The 14268-nt window shown below is 40.5% G+C and overlaps 2 protein-coding genes across 4 annotated transcripts in view; one reads left to right on the top strand and one right to left on the bottom strand.

Annotated features, from left to right (window-relative positions):
- The window catches only part of LOC115750563 (protein FAR-RED ELONGATED HYPOCOTYL 3), an 874908-nt gene that overhangs the window by 35426 nt on the left and 825214 nt on the right, over positions 1-14268 (bottom strand). The gene's annotated exons all lie outside the window — the stretch shown is intronic.
- On the top strand, positions 1086-10440 carry LOC115750562 (myosin-11). 3 transcript variants are annotated; one of them, XM_030688018.2, is made up of 6 exons: positions 1086-1197; positions 5039-5167; positions 5752-9003; positions 9126-9362; positions 9541-9702; positions 9872-10440. In XM_030688018.2, the coding sequence occupies exons 2-6, from the start codon at positions 5081-5083 to the stop codon at positions 10121-10123; spliced, it is 3990 nt and encodes a 1329-aa protein (XP_030543878.1). In that variant the 5' UTR covers positions 1086-1197; positions 5039-5080; the 3' UTR covers positions 10124-10440. The 3 variants fall into 3 exon arrangements, with proteins under 3 accessions (XP_030543878.1, XP_048141884.1, XP_048141885.1); XM_048285927.1 differs by lacking the exon at positions 1086-1197 and adding an exon at positions 1291-1400; XM_048285928.1 differs by lacking the exon at positions 1086-1197 and adding an exon at positions 1292-1400 and having other exon boundaries at positions 5039-5164.

The following is a 14268-nucleotide window of genomic DNA, read 5'->3' as shown; positions in this document are numbered from 1 at the left end:
ATTCACACAAACACATTTTGCAAAAGCCGAATCAGCCGCATTGATATTATCATCTCTATATTGCGAATCCATTTTTGAAATATCTAATATTGAGGTTTTTTCAAAAGGATTAATACCATCAATAACCTCAAATTAGTAGACATGTGATAAATTTACTCCAAACCATTTTTTGACCTTAAAAAATTTCAGTATACTTGTGTTAAATTTACTCCAAATTATTTTTTCATTACAATAAGCTCCAATCTGGTTTTATGATAAATTTAATGCAAATTATTTTTTTGACCACAAAAAATCTCAAAGTGATAAAATTGTGACAAATTTATTCTAAACTAATTGTTTGACCATCAAAAATCTCAAATTGATATACTTGCGACAAATTTACCATCGTCTGTTTCCGTTAAATTAAGTTAATACCATAAAAAAAATCTAAACTAATATACATGTCACAAACATTAGGTAAAAATCCGAAACCGATATACTTATCAACTACCACGTATCATTCAACTCTGTAATTTAATGGTAAAATTTAACGAAGGATAAACTTATCACAAGTGTATCAATTTAATATTTTTGTGGTAAAAAAAATATTTGGGGATAAATTTGTCCTATCAGTTTGAGACTTTTTGTGGTAAGAAAAATAGTTTATGGTAAATTTATCACATGTATATCAATTTGCAATTATCCGTGGTTAAAAAAATTAGTTTGTGACAAATTTGTCACATGAGTTTGAAATTTTTTATGGTCAAAAAAATAATTTAGAGTAAATTTATTATAAATATATTAATTTAAAATTTTTCGTGGTATCAACCTTTCCAAAAAAAAAAAACGACGGCGGATGAATAACCGTCGGCTGAGGGGCACAAATGTAAAACGGAGGGGCATTTTGTGTGGTGTGTGGGGGCAAATGGGTAAAATGACAGAAAAGGAAAGAAGGGAAAAGGCAAAGAGCGGCAGCGTTGAGAGACCCGACTCTTCCGCCTCCGATGGGCGGTGGGACCCGCATGGTGTCCCCACAGCCACTACGAACTGGTGGACTCCTACTTCCTCTACCTCGCCACCCGCTTCTTTTTCTTCTCCTTCTTCTTATTCATCTTTCTCTCTCTCCCCTCTGTCATTCCCCTGTTCTGCGAAGGAAGCACGGCCGATCGGAAACGCTTCTCCGACGCCAATCGAGAAGCGAAACGCCTCTTCTCTCAGGCAATCTCTCTCTCTCTCTCTCTCTCGTTTGATTCTGCTTCCGTGTCGTCATGCGCCGTGTGCTATTCCGTAAGCCGCCTGCTTTTGTCGTCACTGCCGTCGTGGTGGGTGTGCTGAGCTTTCTGTATCGTCTCCGTATCTGGTGGCGATTGCGATTGCGATTGCGATACCGATCGGTGACTGATGGTGTCTACTGTGTCCCGGTCAGTCTTCGCGCTTCGGAAACAATCATCGCATATGTTCCGATCTCCTTCCCGATCGGTACCGCGGATTTAACGCGGATTGCTGATGCGTTTGACGTTTGGTATTGCATGTTTGTTTGTCCGGCTGGGTTCTGATACGCCGTCGGTTTCGTCATTTCCAGATTCTCTCTGTGCTTTTGTTTTTTTTTTTCGTCTCCGTTTCGTTCGCTCTCTATCTTCGACCTGTCTGCTAATACCTGATCTTTTCGGTTGATAGAATTTCGTCCCGATTTCGTCGCTCCCTACGAATCCGATCAGTCTCCCCTGTTTCTTGGCACGGTCAATCTCCGATGATCCCGATCCTTCATCTAAGAAGCCTTCCTCCCTTCTTCGCGTCTGCAAAATTCCGATCCGATCCCGTTCTCCGAGATCTTCACTTGCATGAGATCCTCTTTCTCTGGCCTTTTTCACTAATCCACCCCACTCTATCGTTTGCTTCAGTCTCTCTGTGGCAGGTGCATGTTACATATTAAACCGCATCACGCCATTTTCTCGCTTCTTGAAGCTTGTACCTATTCACTTCTGGAATTTGTTCGCTGTAGCCATTGCCTTTTGGTTTCTACGACCGTACAAGCGTATCCAGAGAGTCTATAGTTTCAGTGCGATTTCCTACTCTCGACCTTCGAGATAACAACCGGTGATTAGCTGTATCTTGTTCGAGTAACCTTTTTCCCGGCAAGCGATACTAATCAGTCGATTAATCAAAGGAATGGGTGCGTATGATTGAGCTGTCCACGCGGTTAGAAACTCTCGAAATCCATTGAAAAGCGAGAAAAAGCTAAAGGCTGAAAAGAGACCGGCGGAGAATCTGTCAATTGATCGTGGGCTCCACCCACTTTGCTTTCCTTGGTTTATCTGTGAAAATGCACAGAGACGAGCCCCATTCGGTTCTTCTGGGGGACCCTCTGAGATTATGATCTATTTACGATTATGCCCATAGTCGTGCTTTTATTTATTTATTTATTTGGTCGAACCATGGTCGTGCTTTGACATGCTACTTGGAGTATCGGTCATGTATCTACTTTCGATGCATTTCGGTGTTTGGTATTGAGGCTTGAGATTGATCTAGCAAAAGGTCTCCTACTGTATTAGAATGATGGGAAAAAAAAATGTCAAGGTGTGTGGTGATGAAATGGATCTGCTTGCTAAAAGTAGAAGGGTGGGTATACGTCGCTGTCTTAGCACACCCTGTATAGGTTCCAAACAAGTGCACTCTTTTTCTTAACTGTGCGTGTATGGCGGGCACCTCACGCTGTACGGTGGAGTTTCCAGATGACTTCAACTTTGCATTACCAAAAAGCAGTAATTTAATTGGAAAGAGACCCAGTAACCCTCCAATTCCAGTCTCTGATTGTTCAAATTTTGATTGGGCCCACCTGACGGCATTACTTCTATGCGTAGATTACAAGACTTAGAAAATCTGCGATCAGATTTAGACATTTGAACGTCGTTGAAAGTTTTAGATACTCCTACAACAAGATTTTTTTTTACATATTCTGGAGTATAGTGATGCCACGTGTGATCTCATGATATTTTCTGGTGATACTAATCTTTCACTCTTAATTAGGGAGAGCATTTCTTGCTTGCTTCCCCTTTTTTTTCTCTGGTCGTATTTTATACCTCTAGTCTCTCTCTTTAGATGGTATCCTCGCAGATTGGCATCGGTGGATGTCTAGAAAAAGGGAAGTGTTAACTTAACATGGGCCTTCCGCTATCTAGCATGATTGCTCTCAATATGGTCATTGTGACTTATTGCATGATATATAGAGTTGTTTTTAAGGTTATTAAAGGGCATAGATTTCTGCCTAATGCTTAGACATTCTATCGAGATGGAAAATCCATATTATATTATCAATTATTATAATTAATTTTACATGCTTGTAAATTAGTTTGGATTTGAATATGTGTAATCAAAACTCGAAATATCAATAGTAAAATGAAAAACGGTGGCATATTATAAAGAGCTGTACCATTAGAGTTAGGAGCACATAGGACTGGCAGCTAAGAATCTTTTCGATTAATGAAGAGGTGTCATCGTTGTCTGTGCTTGCGTGTCCTTTCTTTTTTTGTTTGGTCGAAAAGTGTGTGTGTCTGAATTCTTTTTTTTGGGCAAAAGTGTGTCTGATTTGAATTGTGTGAAATTGAAGGGACCCCGCTTTGGATTCCACGTCGATGTTGTCGGTATGCTGTACAAATCATGGTTGGTGCCTAAAATGTCCGAGCACTTTCCATTAGCCGAGATCAGCCTGTTCTTTAAAATAGTAATTTTAAAATACTGACCTGGAATTCATTTATTACGCCAAACATGCTTTTGGTTTTTTCTTTCAATACGAAACATAGAAACTGTAGAATTTTCGATATATAAATCCATATATTATTTTTTAATAGTTTATGTGAAATTTGAATCGTATTATATATTTTGATGGGATTGTCAAGTCGAGACAAGCACGAGGGTATGGATCAAATGTATTTCTTTTCCATTTATCATTTCAATTGTCCTTGGTGTAGGTGTAATATCTTTTTATGATTAATGCAGGTGTACAAAATTTAAATTATATTATATTTCTGTTATGCAATATTCAAATTATATTATGCCTCAACATTTAGTTTTTGTTTATGAAACTGGAGTGATAGATTAGCAGAGTTGTCATCCTATTTATGTTCTTTCACATTTGACGGATTTAATCTGAAAATTTGTCATTTCTCTGAATTTTTGGTACTTCTTAATTGATTGTTATTTAGCGATAGAATCATTAAAAAAAGATCATATATATTTCTATCTATTATCTATAGTAATTTTTTATTTTAATCATTTTCACAATATACTTCTTAAAATAGATAGATGGATCTCTAACTTCTATTTAACAAACTTTTGAGTTTTTTCATGGAAGAAGTTGAGTTTTTGTGTGGCTCTATCGTCCCCGAGATATTGTACTTTATAATCTTTCACCGTTGGATCGAAAAAGCAAACAATCACAATTATCAGGGATTTGCTGCATTTTAATCTGAGGATGAAAGATTATAAGACGTAATACCTTCTAAGGATAGAATACTTAAACTTTATCTTTATTTTGTTTCTTGTACTTTCGTAGAATATCTCTTTTTTGGCTTTTTGGTCGAACTTAGAACATCTCTTTAGAAAATAGAAAAAGTAAAGCCTTTTCGTTTTCACATCAGATTGTGTAATCATCTTGTACGACAATTTGTCAGCCCTCCTGTCAATCCAGCTGAATAATGTAATATCTTTTTATTCGTTCTGTTTTACTTATTTTATATTGGTATTGCATTGCATCGTAACAATATTTCTATACTCGTCTTTACTGTCCTCAGCACGACCCTGGTGCATATACAATTTTTAATCCATCAACTCAGATGGGTTATAAAAAATTCCCAAGAAATAGTTCAGCTAAAAATTTCCACAAACTGATGTTCAAATGTCCAGCATGATAATAAATTTTGTATATGTTTAAGATCATCAAAGGTCATCATTCGTGGTCATATAAGATCTTTCTTTATTCTCTTAGAATCTATAGTTTGCTCTTCTTGTTTTCCAATTATGTTTTGCATAGTTAATTGTAACCTGGGAATGAATTTGCCAGGCACTTTGGACCAAAAAAGGGTACTTCTAGCTTCACTTAGAAATGGAAGAAGAGACAACAACCAGTCCAGTTGGTCCTGTCACTAAAGTCATCGATGACAGCGAGATCAATGCTGATCTTGTTAAGGTAGCTAGTAGACTACATTCCTCCCTACCCTTTTATATCTTTAGCTTCACACGCTTATACTATATGTTGCAGAGTTTACCAACTTTAATATGGGCATCTCAAGTCACTCAGTCACTCACTCTCATTTACCCGTGGCATTTGCTTAGGATGAGTTTCCAAACATTCTGCAGATTGAAGGAGTTGGAAATCTGTTTTATATACTTTGGCTAACTTTGTAATTCTGTTCACCTGTTCTCAGAAAAAGCTAAAGATTGGCAAAGCTATTTCCCTTGCAACTTCGTTTATAGTTACATGGCGATTTCTATCGTTTCCTACTTGAAAGAATTGGGGAATTACTCGTGAAAAACACAAATCTTAAAGTGAGACGTTCCTCTTTTTCTATTAAAAAACTGAATTGCCAATGACAAACTGTCGCTTCGATACAGTTGCCATGATTCTTGAGCTTTTACTGTGGGGAGGATTACAAAACAACGTAAAGCTCTAAAAAGTTGGGATAAATTAATTTTGTGCAAACAAAGAAAGTTGAACCAGAACCTTTGTGAACGTATTTAGTGATACTTTTGTGAATAATGATGTTCTTATTGTAGGCTCTAAATGGAGACGTGCCTCCTGTTGCCAAGGAAGCGAAGAAAGAGGAGGAGGAAACTGCATTGGATGGTGAATTCATCAAAGTAGAGAAGGAGTCGTTAGAAGGGAAGGACGGTCACCACATGGTGCAATCAGCTTCGTCACAGCATGATACTTCTTCCCTCGAGAGAAGTTCAAGCAATTCAGTCCGTGAATTGCTAGAAACCCAAGAAAAGATGAAAGAGCTAGAGATTGAATTGGAAAGAGTGGTTGGGGCATTAAAGCATACCGAATCTGAGAATATCCAATTTAAGGATGAGGTCTCGCAAACAAAGGAGAAGTTGGAGATAAGCGGAAAGAAGTATGAAGAACTTGAACACAATCACAAGAAATTGCAACAGCAGATTATTGAAGCTGAAGAGAAATATGGTCTTGAACTTAGCACTTTGCAGCAGGCGTTACAAGCCCAGGAAGCAAAATACAAGGAGCTGATCAATGTGAAAGAGGATTTTGATGGTCTTCAACTTGAGCTTCAGCACTCAAGGAAGAGGTTACTGGAGTTGGAGCATGAGCTCCAGTGCTCGGCAGGTGAAGCACGCAAGTTTGAGGAGCTGCACAAAGAAAGTGGTTCACATGCCGAGTCTCAGACGAAAAGGGCCTCGGAGTTCGAAAGACTTCTAGAAGTAGCAAAACTGAGTGCAAAAGAAATGGAGGATCAGGTGACTTGCTTGCAGGAAGAAATGAAGAGCCTCTATGACAAGATTGCTGAAAATCAAAAAATGGAAGAAGCGCTTGAGAAAACAACAGGTGAACTTTCAGCTGTCCAGCAGGAGCTGACGCTTTCAAAATCACAAATGCTGGAACTCGAGCAGAGACTTTCTTCGAAGGAAGCTACTATAACTGAATTCATGGAGGAGTTGCACCTGATAAAGGCATCTGAATCTCAGGTGAAGGGAGATCTTGCAACCCTTCAGGATATTTTGGAATCTACGAAGGATGATCTTCAGGCAAAGGTTAAAGAAGTGGAGCAGATCAAATTAAACCTGGAGGAGGAAACAAATATGAGGGGAACATTTGAAGGTCAGTTCAAAGCCCAGGAGTTACAGTTTTTGGATGTACAAGATAAGTTGGCAAAAGTAGTTACCGAAAAAGAAGCTATTGAGGCAACTGTGAGCGATCTCAATGCTAATCTGGCACTCATGGAGGATCTACGTGCAGAACTCGAAAGCAAATTGAAGCTATCAGAAGACAACTCCTCCAAAGCAGATTCTCTTTTGTCTCAGGCATCGTCAAATATTGAAGAACTCGTGCAGAAGTTGAAATCCTTGGAAGAGCTCCATAATGCTTCTGGAGACGCAGCAACAGCAGCTGCACAGAGGAAAGTTGAGCTTGAAAGTATTGTTCAAGCTTCAACTGCAGCAGCAGAAGAAGCAAAGGCCCAAATGAAGGAGCTAGAGGCGCGTTTTCTAGCAGCAGAACAGAAGAACACGGAGCTGGAGGAACAGTTGAATTTAGCGGTACAGAAAAGCAGTGATGCAGAGAGAGAACTGGAAGACTTTGCTACTATGGTATCAGAACTCACTACCACACTGACAGAATTGGAGGGGGGAAAGGAACAACAAAGTACTTTAGTACAGGAATACCGGGACAAAATTAACCAGTTGGAAGCTTCTCTGAGCCATTCATCTACGAGACATTCTGAACTTGAAGAGGAGTTGAAGAGCATTTCGGGAAAATGTGCGGAACACGAGGACCGTGCCAAAACGACCCATCAGCGTAGCCTTGAGTTGGAAGATCTGATTCAGATCTCTCACTCCAAAGCAGAGGATTCAGGTAAAAAGGTGAGTGAATTGGAATTGTTACTTGAAACAGAGAAATACAGAATTCAGGAGCTTGAAGAACAAGTAAGTTTTTTGGAAAAGAAATGTGCCGATGCAGAGGCAGATTCCAAGAAATTCTCTGACAAGGCATCCGAACTCGCATCAGAAGTTGAGGCATTCCAAGCAAGGTCTTCAAGCTTGGAAATTGCACTGCAAGCAGCTCAGGAGAAAGAGAAAGAGCTGACAGAGTGTTTGAATGTGGCTACAGAGGAGAAGAAAAGGTTAGAAGATGCATCGAGCTGTTCCGCTATGGAGCTTGCTGATTCAGAAAATCTAGTAGAACTTTTGAGGAATGAGTTGACTCTGACACGTGAGAAGCTAGAGAGCATTGAGAACGATCTGAAGGCTTCTGGGATCAGAGAGAGTGAAGTCCTGGAAAAGCTTAGGGTTGCAGGGGAGCAGATGGAGCAACAAGTGAAATTGTTGGAACAAACTGCATCGAAAAATACCGAGCTCAAATCCTTGCATCAATCTGTAACTCGGGATTTCGAGCTGAAACTCCAAGAAGCAACGACAAGCTTCTCCAGTAGAGATTCTGAGGCAAACTCTTTAATTGAGAAACTGAAATATCTTGAAGACCAAGCAAAAGGTTATGAAAGTCAAGTTGCTGAAGCATCAGGAAAATCTGCCTCTTTGAAGGAAGAATTGGATCAGAGTGTGATGAAAGTGGCTCTTTTGGAGGGTACAGTTGAGGAACTCAGAAAGCAGATTGCGGAAGCGGAAAACAAGGCTTCACAATCCCTCTCAGACAATGAGCTGTTGGTCGAGACTAATGTCCAACTAAAGGACAGGGTTAATGAACTCCAGGAATTACTGAATGCGGCAATTTCTGAGAGGGAAGCCACTGCTCAGCAGCTTGTCTCGCATGTCAGTGACATTAACAACCTGAAAGATCAGCACTCTAGAGCTATAGAACTTCACACAGCAAGCGAAACTCGCATAATGGAGGCAGAGAAGCTGTTGCAAGAAGCTGAACACAGATTCAGCCAGAAAGATGCAGAAGCTAAAGAGTTAAATGAGAAGCTCATTGCACTAGCAGGCCAAATAAAAGCGTTTGAAGAACAAGCTTGTGAAGTATCTATAACTACTGAAAAGCAAAAGGTTGAGCTGGAAGAGACTCTATCGAAGTTGAAGCACTTGGAAGATGTTGTTGAGGAACTGCAGGCCAAGTCAAGTCAGGAACAGAAGGAGAACGAAGGGTTAGCTGAGGCCAACCTAAAGCTTGCTGAGGAACTGGCTGCTTATGAAGGTAAAGTCAATGATTTGCAGGTGAAATTTTCGGCAGCAGTAGCTGAGAAGGATGAAGTCACTGAACAGCTTCACTCATCCAAAAAAGCACTGGAGGAGTTGGAACTGCAGCTTACTACAGAGGGGCAAACACTGAAATCTCAGGTCTGATGTTCTTATCTCAGCGTATCATATCAAATGATTAGAGGGAGGAATTTTCTTGAATGGTTTTTCGTAACGGAGGTTTTGTTTTGCTTTGTTTTGTTTTGTTTTGTTTTGCGCTATAGATAAATTCGCTTATGGAAGAGAAGAACTCGCTCGGGGAAACATATGGCAATTCAAAGAAAGAACTTGAATCTTTGATGTTCCAGCTGGAAGAACGAGCAAAGGAGAAGCAAACGAGTGAAGACACTTTAAAAAGTGAAATTGATAATCTTAAGGCTGAGATCCTGGAGAAGTCTGCACTGCAAACCCGTCTCAAGGAGCTTGAAGAGAAGATCGCTGAGAAGTCCATTATTGATGAGGTGAGGAAATCTAAGTACTTCTGTTTATTTTTTTTCCAATTCATGTGAGATCACGTAAAGCCACCGGCAAGACTAGTTTCCTGGGAAATAGGCGTCTTTTGCCATACTTCAAAGTACGTCTTTTGACTGGAGATTGGGACCAGTAAACAAATGGAGTTTGTGTTGTTCACTGAAACAGAGGGAACGAGCGGAGGCAGAAATACTTGTGGAACGAGAAGCATCTTTAAAGGCGTCCCTTGAAAAACTTGAAGAGAAGAGCAAAGCGGTCGCAACTCTGGAGCAGCAAGTCACCGAGCTTGAGCACAAATTACAACTGACGGAAGCTAAACTACTGGAAAAGGTCAGTTTCTTCTAGGAAAAGAAAAAAACTCACTTTTATAGGATGAAGCCATACAATGTATCAGGAAAATATGATTGGTGCAAAATTCATGCCATGTGTTGCGACTATCTTGGTTAGGTTTCCTGATGGCATCAAGAACTTGCTGACAATCACTGTCTTATTTTCGCAGGAGACCGTGGGTAGTGAAGTCGAGCCCAAGAATGCGACGGAGATAAAGTCTAGGGACATCGGATCGCCCGTCTCGACCCCATCCAAAAGGAAGAGCAAGAAAAAGGCTGAAGCATCGCCTTCTGTGGTCTCAACCTCTTTGCAGATGCAACCTCAGGCCCAGGATGCTTCTTCCGCTACGACCTTCAAGTACATACTTGGAGTTGCCCTCGTCTCCATCATCCTCGGGATAATCCTGGGGAAACGGTATTAGCTCGGACTTGTCCCCGCCAGACAGGAAAGGTTACTATCTCTGTTTGAAGTTTTGATATTTGGTTTTCCTTGTTAGTGCGAATTTATTCCGCTCTATTGTTTCATTTTAGCCTGTTTCGGTATGCACGGGCTGGTCGGAGAGCCTGTTTCTGCATGATTTGTAGCTGTATGGTCGAAGCTGGTCGGGAAATTTGTTTTTCATTTATTTCCCTCGCCCTTATGCACAGAAAAAAAGTGGTCTCATGGATTTGATTGATGCATTGTTGTTGGTTGTATGTAGAGCTTCCTGATTCTCCTGAATGTGATTTGTGTGTGTTTTTTTTTTTCCTCTATCCGTCAAGTTATGGAGAAAAATTAAAATCGATATTGTGAAAATTTCACCATTCGTTTGGACATGCTTTCCAAATTAAGTGGATTCTCTAAATTTTGTCAGATTAACATTACCTAACATGTATTTTAGCACAAACTAGCTTCGTCTGATTTTGCAATGAACGCTCGCTTCGGCGGGGAATGGGGGGGCCAATGGAAGCAAGAGAATGGAACACCCTTGTTCATCCTCCAGATTTTGCCAAACTGAACAGAGTGGAGATTTAGACGAGCAGTCGAGCGGGTTCGACGCGGAAATCGGGTTGATATGGCATCGCGGTTCCAATTCACGCCGCTTCTCATGTGAATCAATTCCGTTCACGATTCCAAATTTGTCAAACCATCTAGGACTCGTCGGATTGAACCGAAGGTGGTCGTATCCACCATTCGAGTCACAAGGGCCGATTCCAAATCCGTTTAAATCGATTGTATCGCGTTCAAATTTTGCAAAACCAAGATCGCTACTCGATGGCATTTTTAGGTTTCTCGAATCTCCTTTCTTCTAAGCTCGACCGGCGTATCGAATCACCTTCATCTTGTAACGAGTATGGAGTTGCCACCAGTTTGTTTTTCAGGGTGATCACTAAGGTAGTGCATGATAACACTTCTGCTTTTTAATTTCCCCGCCAGAAGTCAATCCGGCAGGGAAATTTGTTTGGTAAACACCCACCAGAAGTAGAAAGCCGTTTGACAAATGTTTTTTAGTTTTGACAAGAATTTGGCCTTCTGAAGTGGAAATTAACTTCAGATCACGTTTTCCTTCAATCTTGAGAAGTAAAAAAAAATTGCTTCTCCCTTTTTCCATTCTTGACCAGAATTCATCCCATCGTAAAAACCTTTTTTGTGGACAACACCCAAAAGCTTCTCTCGATGGTAAGCTCCCGTCCCTGCGCGTCCACCTCCGCGTCCGCCTCTGCCTCCGCTTCCGCTTCCGCCTCCGCCTCCGCCTCCGCCTCCGCCTCCGCCTCCGCCTGGACCTCCGCTTTCGCCTCGACCTCTGCCTCCACCATATCCTCTCGATTTGCAGATCCGACGACCTCAATGAGCTGCTGATTGCAATTCGCTCATCCCAGTCCTCTTCTATATTCATATGCAGCCACACATCCCGATTACCCCCTTTGAAAACCTTCGCTTCTACCGTTGCTTCTAAAAACTCTATCAACAGTTCCGATTTGCCTCCTATGCAATGAAATCGGTTCTGCGATGTTAGGGTATGCTCTGCCTTAACTTGTTCCGTGTTGTTTGTGAAGGCTTTTGTGCAGGATTTTCTTTTGCGTTTTGGTCTGTGTTGTTTGTGAAGGCGGTTTCAACTTTTGTGCAGGATTTTCTTTTGCGTTTTGTTCTTTGTTGTTTGTGAAGGCGGTTTCAACTTTTGTGTCGAATTTTTTGTTGCGTGTTCTCTATTGGGCTTCAATCATCTCGGTTACCATTGGTTTTACTCGTCGCTTCTATCCTAGCCAACCGAAAAAGAAAAGATTAGTTTTTCACATCTTTGAGTCCCGTGTAATTCCAAATTCCTCATTTTGGGCTGATTTCCCTCGGCTCTACGTAGATGTTTCAGTCATGGTTGGATTTACTTCTCATCGAATACAAGTTCTTTTTAGTTGTACAAGTTCAAATCAGGGGGTATTTTGTTGGGGTGGTTGCAGCATTCGTTTGATAGATGTTTCAGTTAGGAAGATAAAGCTAGTTTTGAAATTGAATGCAGGCTAACAAGTTACGCTGGTGGTCTACTTATCGTGAGCCGCATCATGAGCTTATAAGGAAACTGCAGCTCCGTTGAATCGGCACTCAACCAGTTCCACCGACAATTGTCATCTCAAGGTGAATCTCTTTAGTAGCATTAGATAGGTACTCGTGCTTTATTGAGTATTAATAGGTTATCAATACTTTCTAGTTTTCTACATGAAGTATCTAAGATCTCACATAGATGTCTTCCACTACGCATTTAAGATATGAATTGTGAAGTATGTGTGCGCAAGTTGTTTCTGAGTGCGCAAGTTGTCTCCGATTTACGTGGGCAATAAAGTAAAGCTTGTGAGATTAAAAAAACTGATGACATATAGTTTCTTCAAACTGCCTAGGGCGGTTTTTTTATTTATTTATTTATAAACTGTATTTCTGATAAAGGCCATGCTTGGGAGGAGAGTCAAAGCTTTGCAATTTTCAACTTTGAAGTCGCGGATTTGATCTTTTATAGAAATTTCCCTTCTTTTCCAAAAATATGTGTCATCATGCATCGTTTTGAACATTTCAAGCAGTCTAAATGAGGTTTCCTTCTAAATCACACCAAGTAGGTAGGACAGAAGACAGAAATCTATTGTAGGAAGTATTACACAAATAACAAATTCACAAACTAACTTGGGAAGACAGCTAAAGCCGAATGGCAAAAGTTAATTTTAGATTAAACCCTGTTAAACATCGCTCCCTTATCGTGGGAAAGTATGTTTCGCACGAAACAAGACAACTTCTTGCTTCATGCTTGCTATCTACATAACATTCCGTTTGACATTCTAACTGATTTGTTGAACAGGAGTAGGATCATATAATCTAGGCCTTCAGCAAAGACTGCATTAGGTGAACAAAAGGTAATGAGATGCACAACCTTTGCATTTACATTTCTTGTTGCAGTAGAAATTTACTTATGTTTGCTGAAAATGTGTCATTTGACTAAGTATATCTGTAATGCTCGGAAACGAGTTCATATTTTCTATTTGGCGAATGTTTTAATTCATTTTAATGATTTGCCTCATGTTACACTCCATCGGTTTACGTTAAATGGCATCCCAAAAAGAAACGGTCACTGCTAAGTGGACCGAGCCATTGACGCGATTGTTGGTAAGCTTGATGGTATATGAGGTAAAAAAGGGGAATCGAACCACCTCTACTTTCAACAAAGCAGGGTGGAATAACATTCAGCGCGAATTCAATAAGCATTCGGGGTGCCGGTATTCTTTGGACAAGTTCAAAAACAGAGTATTCAAACCGAAGAAGCAAGATGGCGGTTTCAAGAAGCCGATTAACCAAACCGGATTTGGATGGGACAATGTCAACAACAAGATTATTGTGCATGAGGGAACTATTTGGGAGGATCATATCAAGGTATAGCCTCACTTTTGGGTGTTCGTGCCAGCTTTGTATATATATGAAAGAAGTAATCTGTTTTAAATTCATTTGTTGATGTATACCATTTTGAAAATGATGCGGGAGCATCCCGACCGGGGTACATTTAGAAAGGACGGATTTTCTTTGTATCCCCAACTTTGTGTGGTGTTTGGGGATACCTATGCTCTTGGAGAGTTTGCATCGGGAAATGTGTAAGACCAGATTTCATCGGATGAAGGTGACAATGGTGTTGGGGATGAATTTCCTTGTGGTGTTGCATTAGGTACTCCCGAGGAAGCAAGGACAGAAGAAGCACAGATTGAATATGGGTTAGATGATGAACACCAAAGTGGACAAGGGTTGAATAATGAATTGTTAGCTGTCCCGGTTCTCGAGAAGCACAAGTTGAATAGGACTCCAAATTCGAAGAGAAGGAGAAAGAGCACTTCATATGATTTTGCCAAGACATGCAAAGCCATTCAAGAATCTCTCCAAATGAAGATGGCTCAATCATCACATTCCTCTGTCACCTCACAAGCTCCACCGCCCGAACAGCCTTTCTCCATGGGAGCCTTCATTGCCATCCTGAAGAGCATGCCCGACATGGAACCTACTCTTTATGCCAAAGCTTTGAATTATGGTTCCATGAATGCTGCTTGGAGAGAGGGTTTCATC

The sequence above is a fragment of the Rhodamnia argentea genome, chromosome 10 (genome assembly GCF_020921035.1).
Source record: "Rhodamnia argentea isolate NSW1041297 chromosome 10, ASM2092103v1, whole genome shotgun sequence".
Classification (NCBI taxonomy): domain Eukaryota; kingdom Viridiplantae; phylum Streptophyta; class Magnoliopsida; order Myrtales; family Myrtaceae; genus Rhodamnia; species Rhodamnia argentea.
The sequence above is the reverse complement of the archived record's forward strand: the minus strand, read 5'-3'. Positions and strand labels throughout refer to the sequence as shown.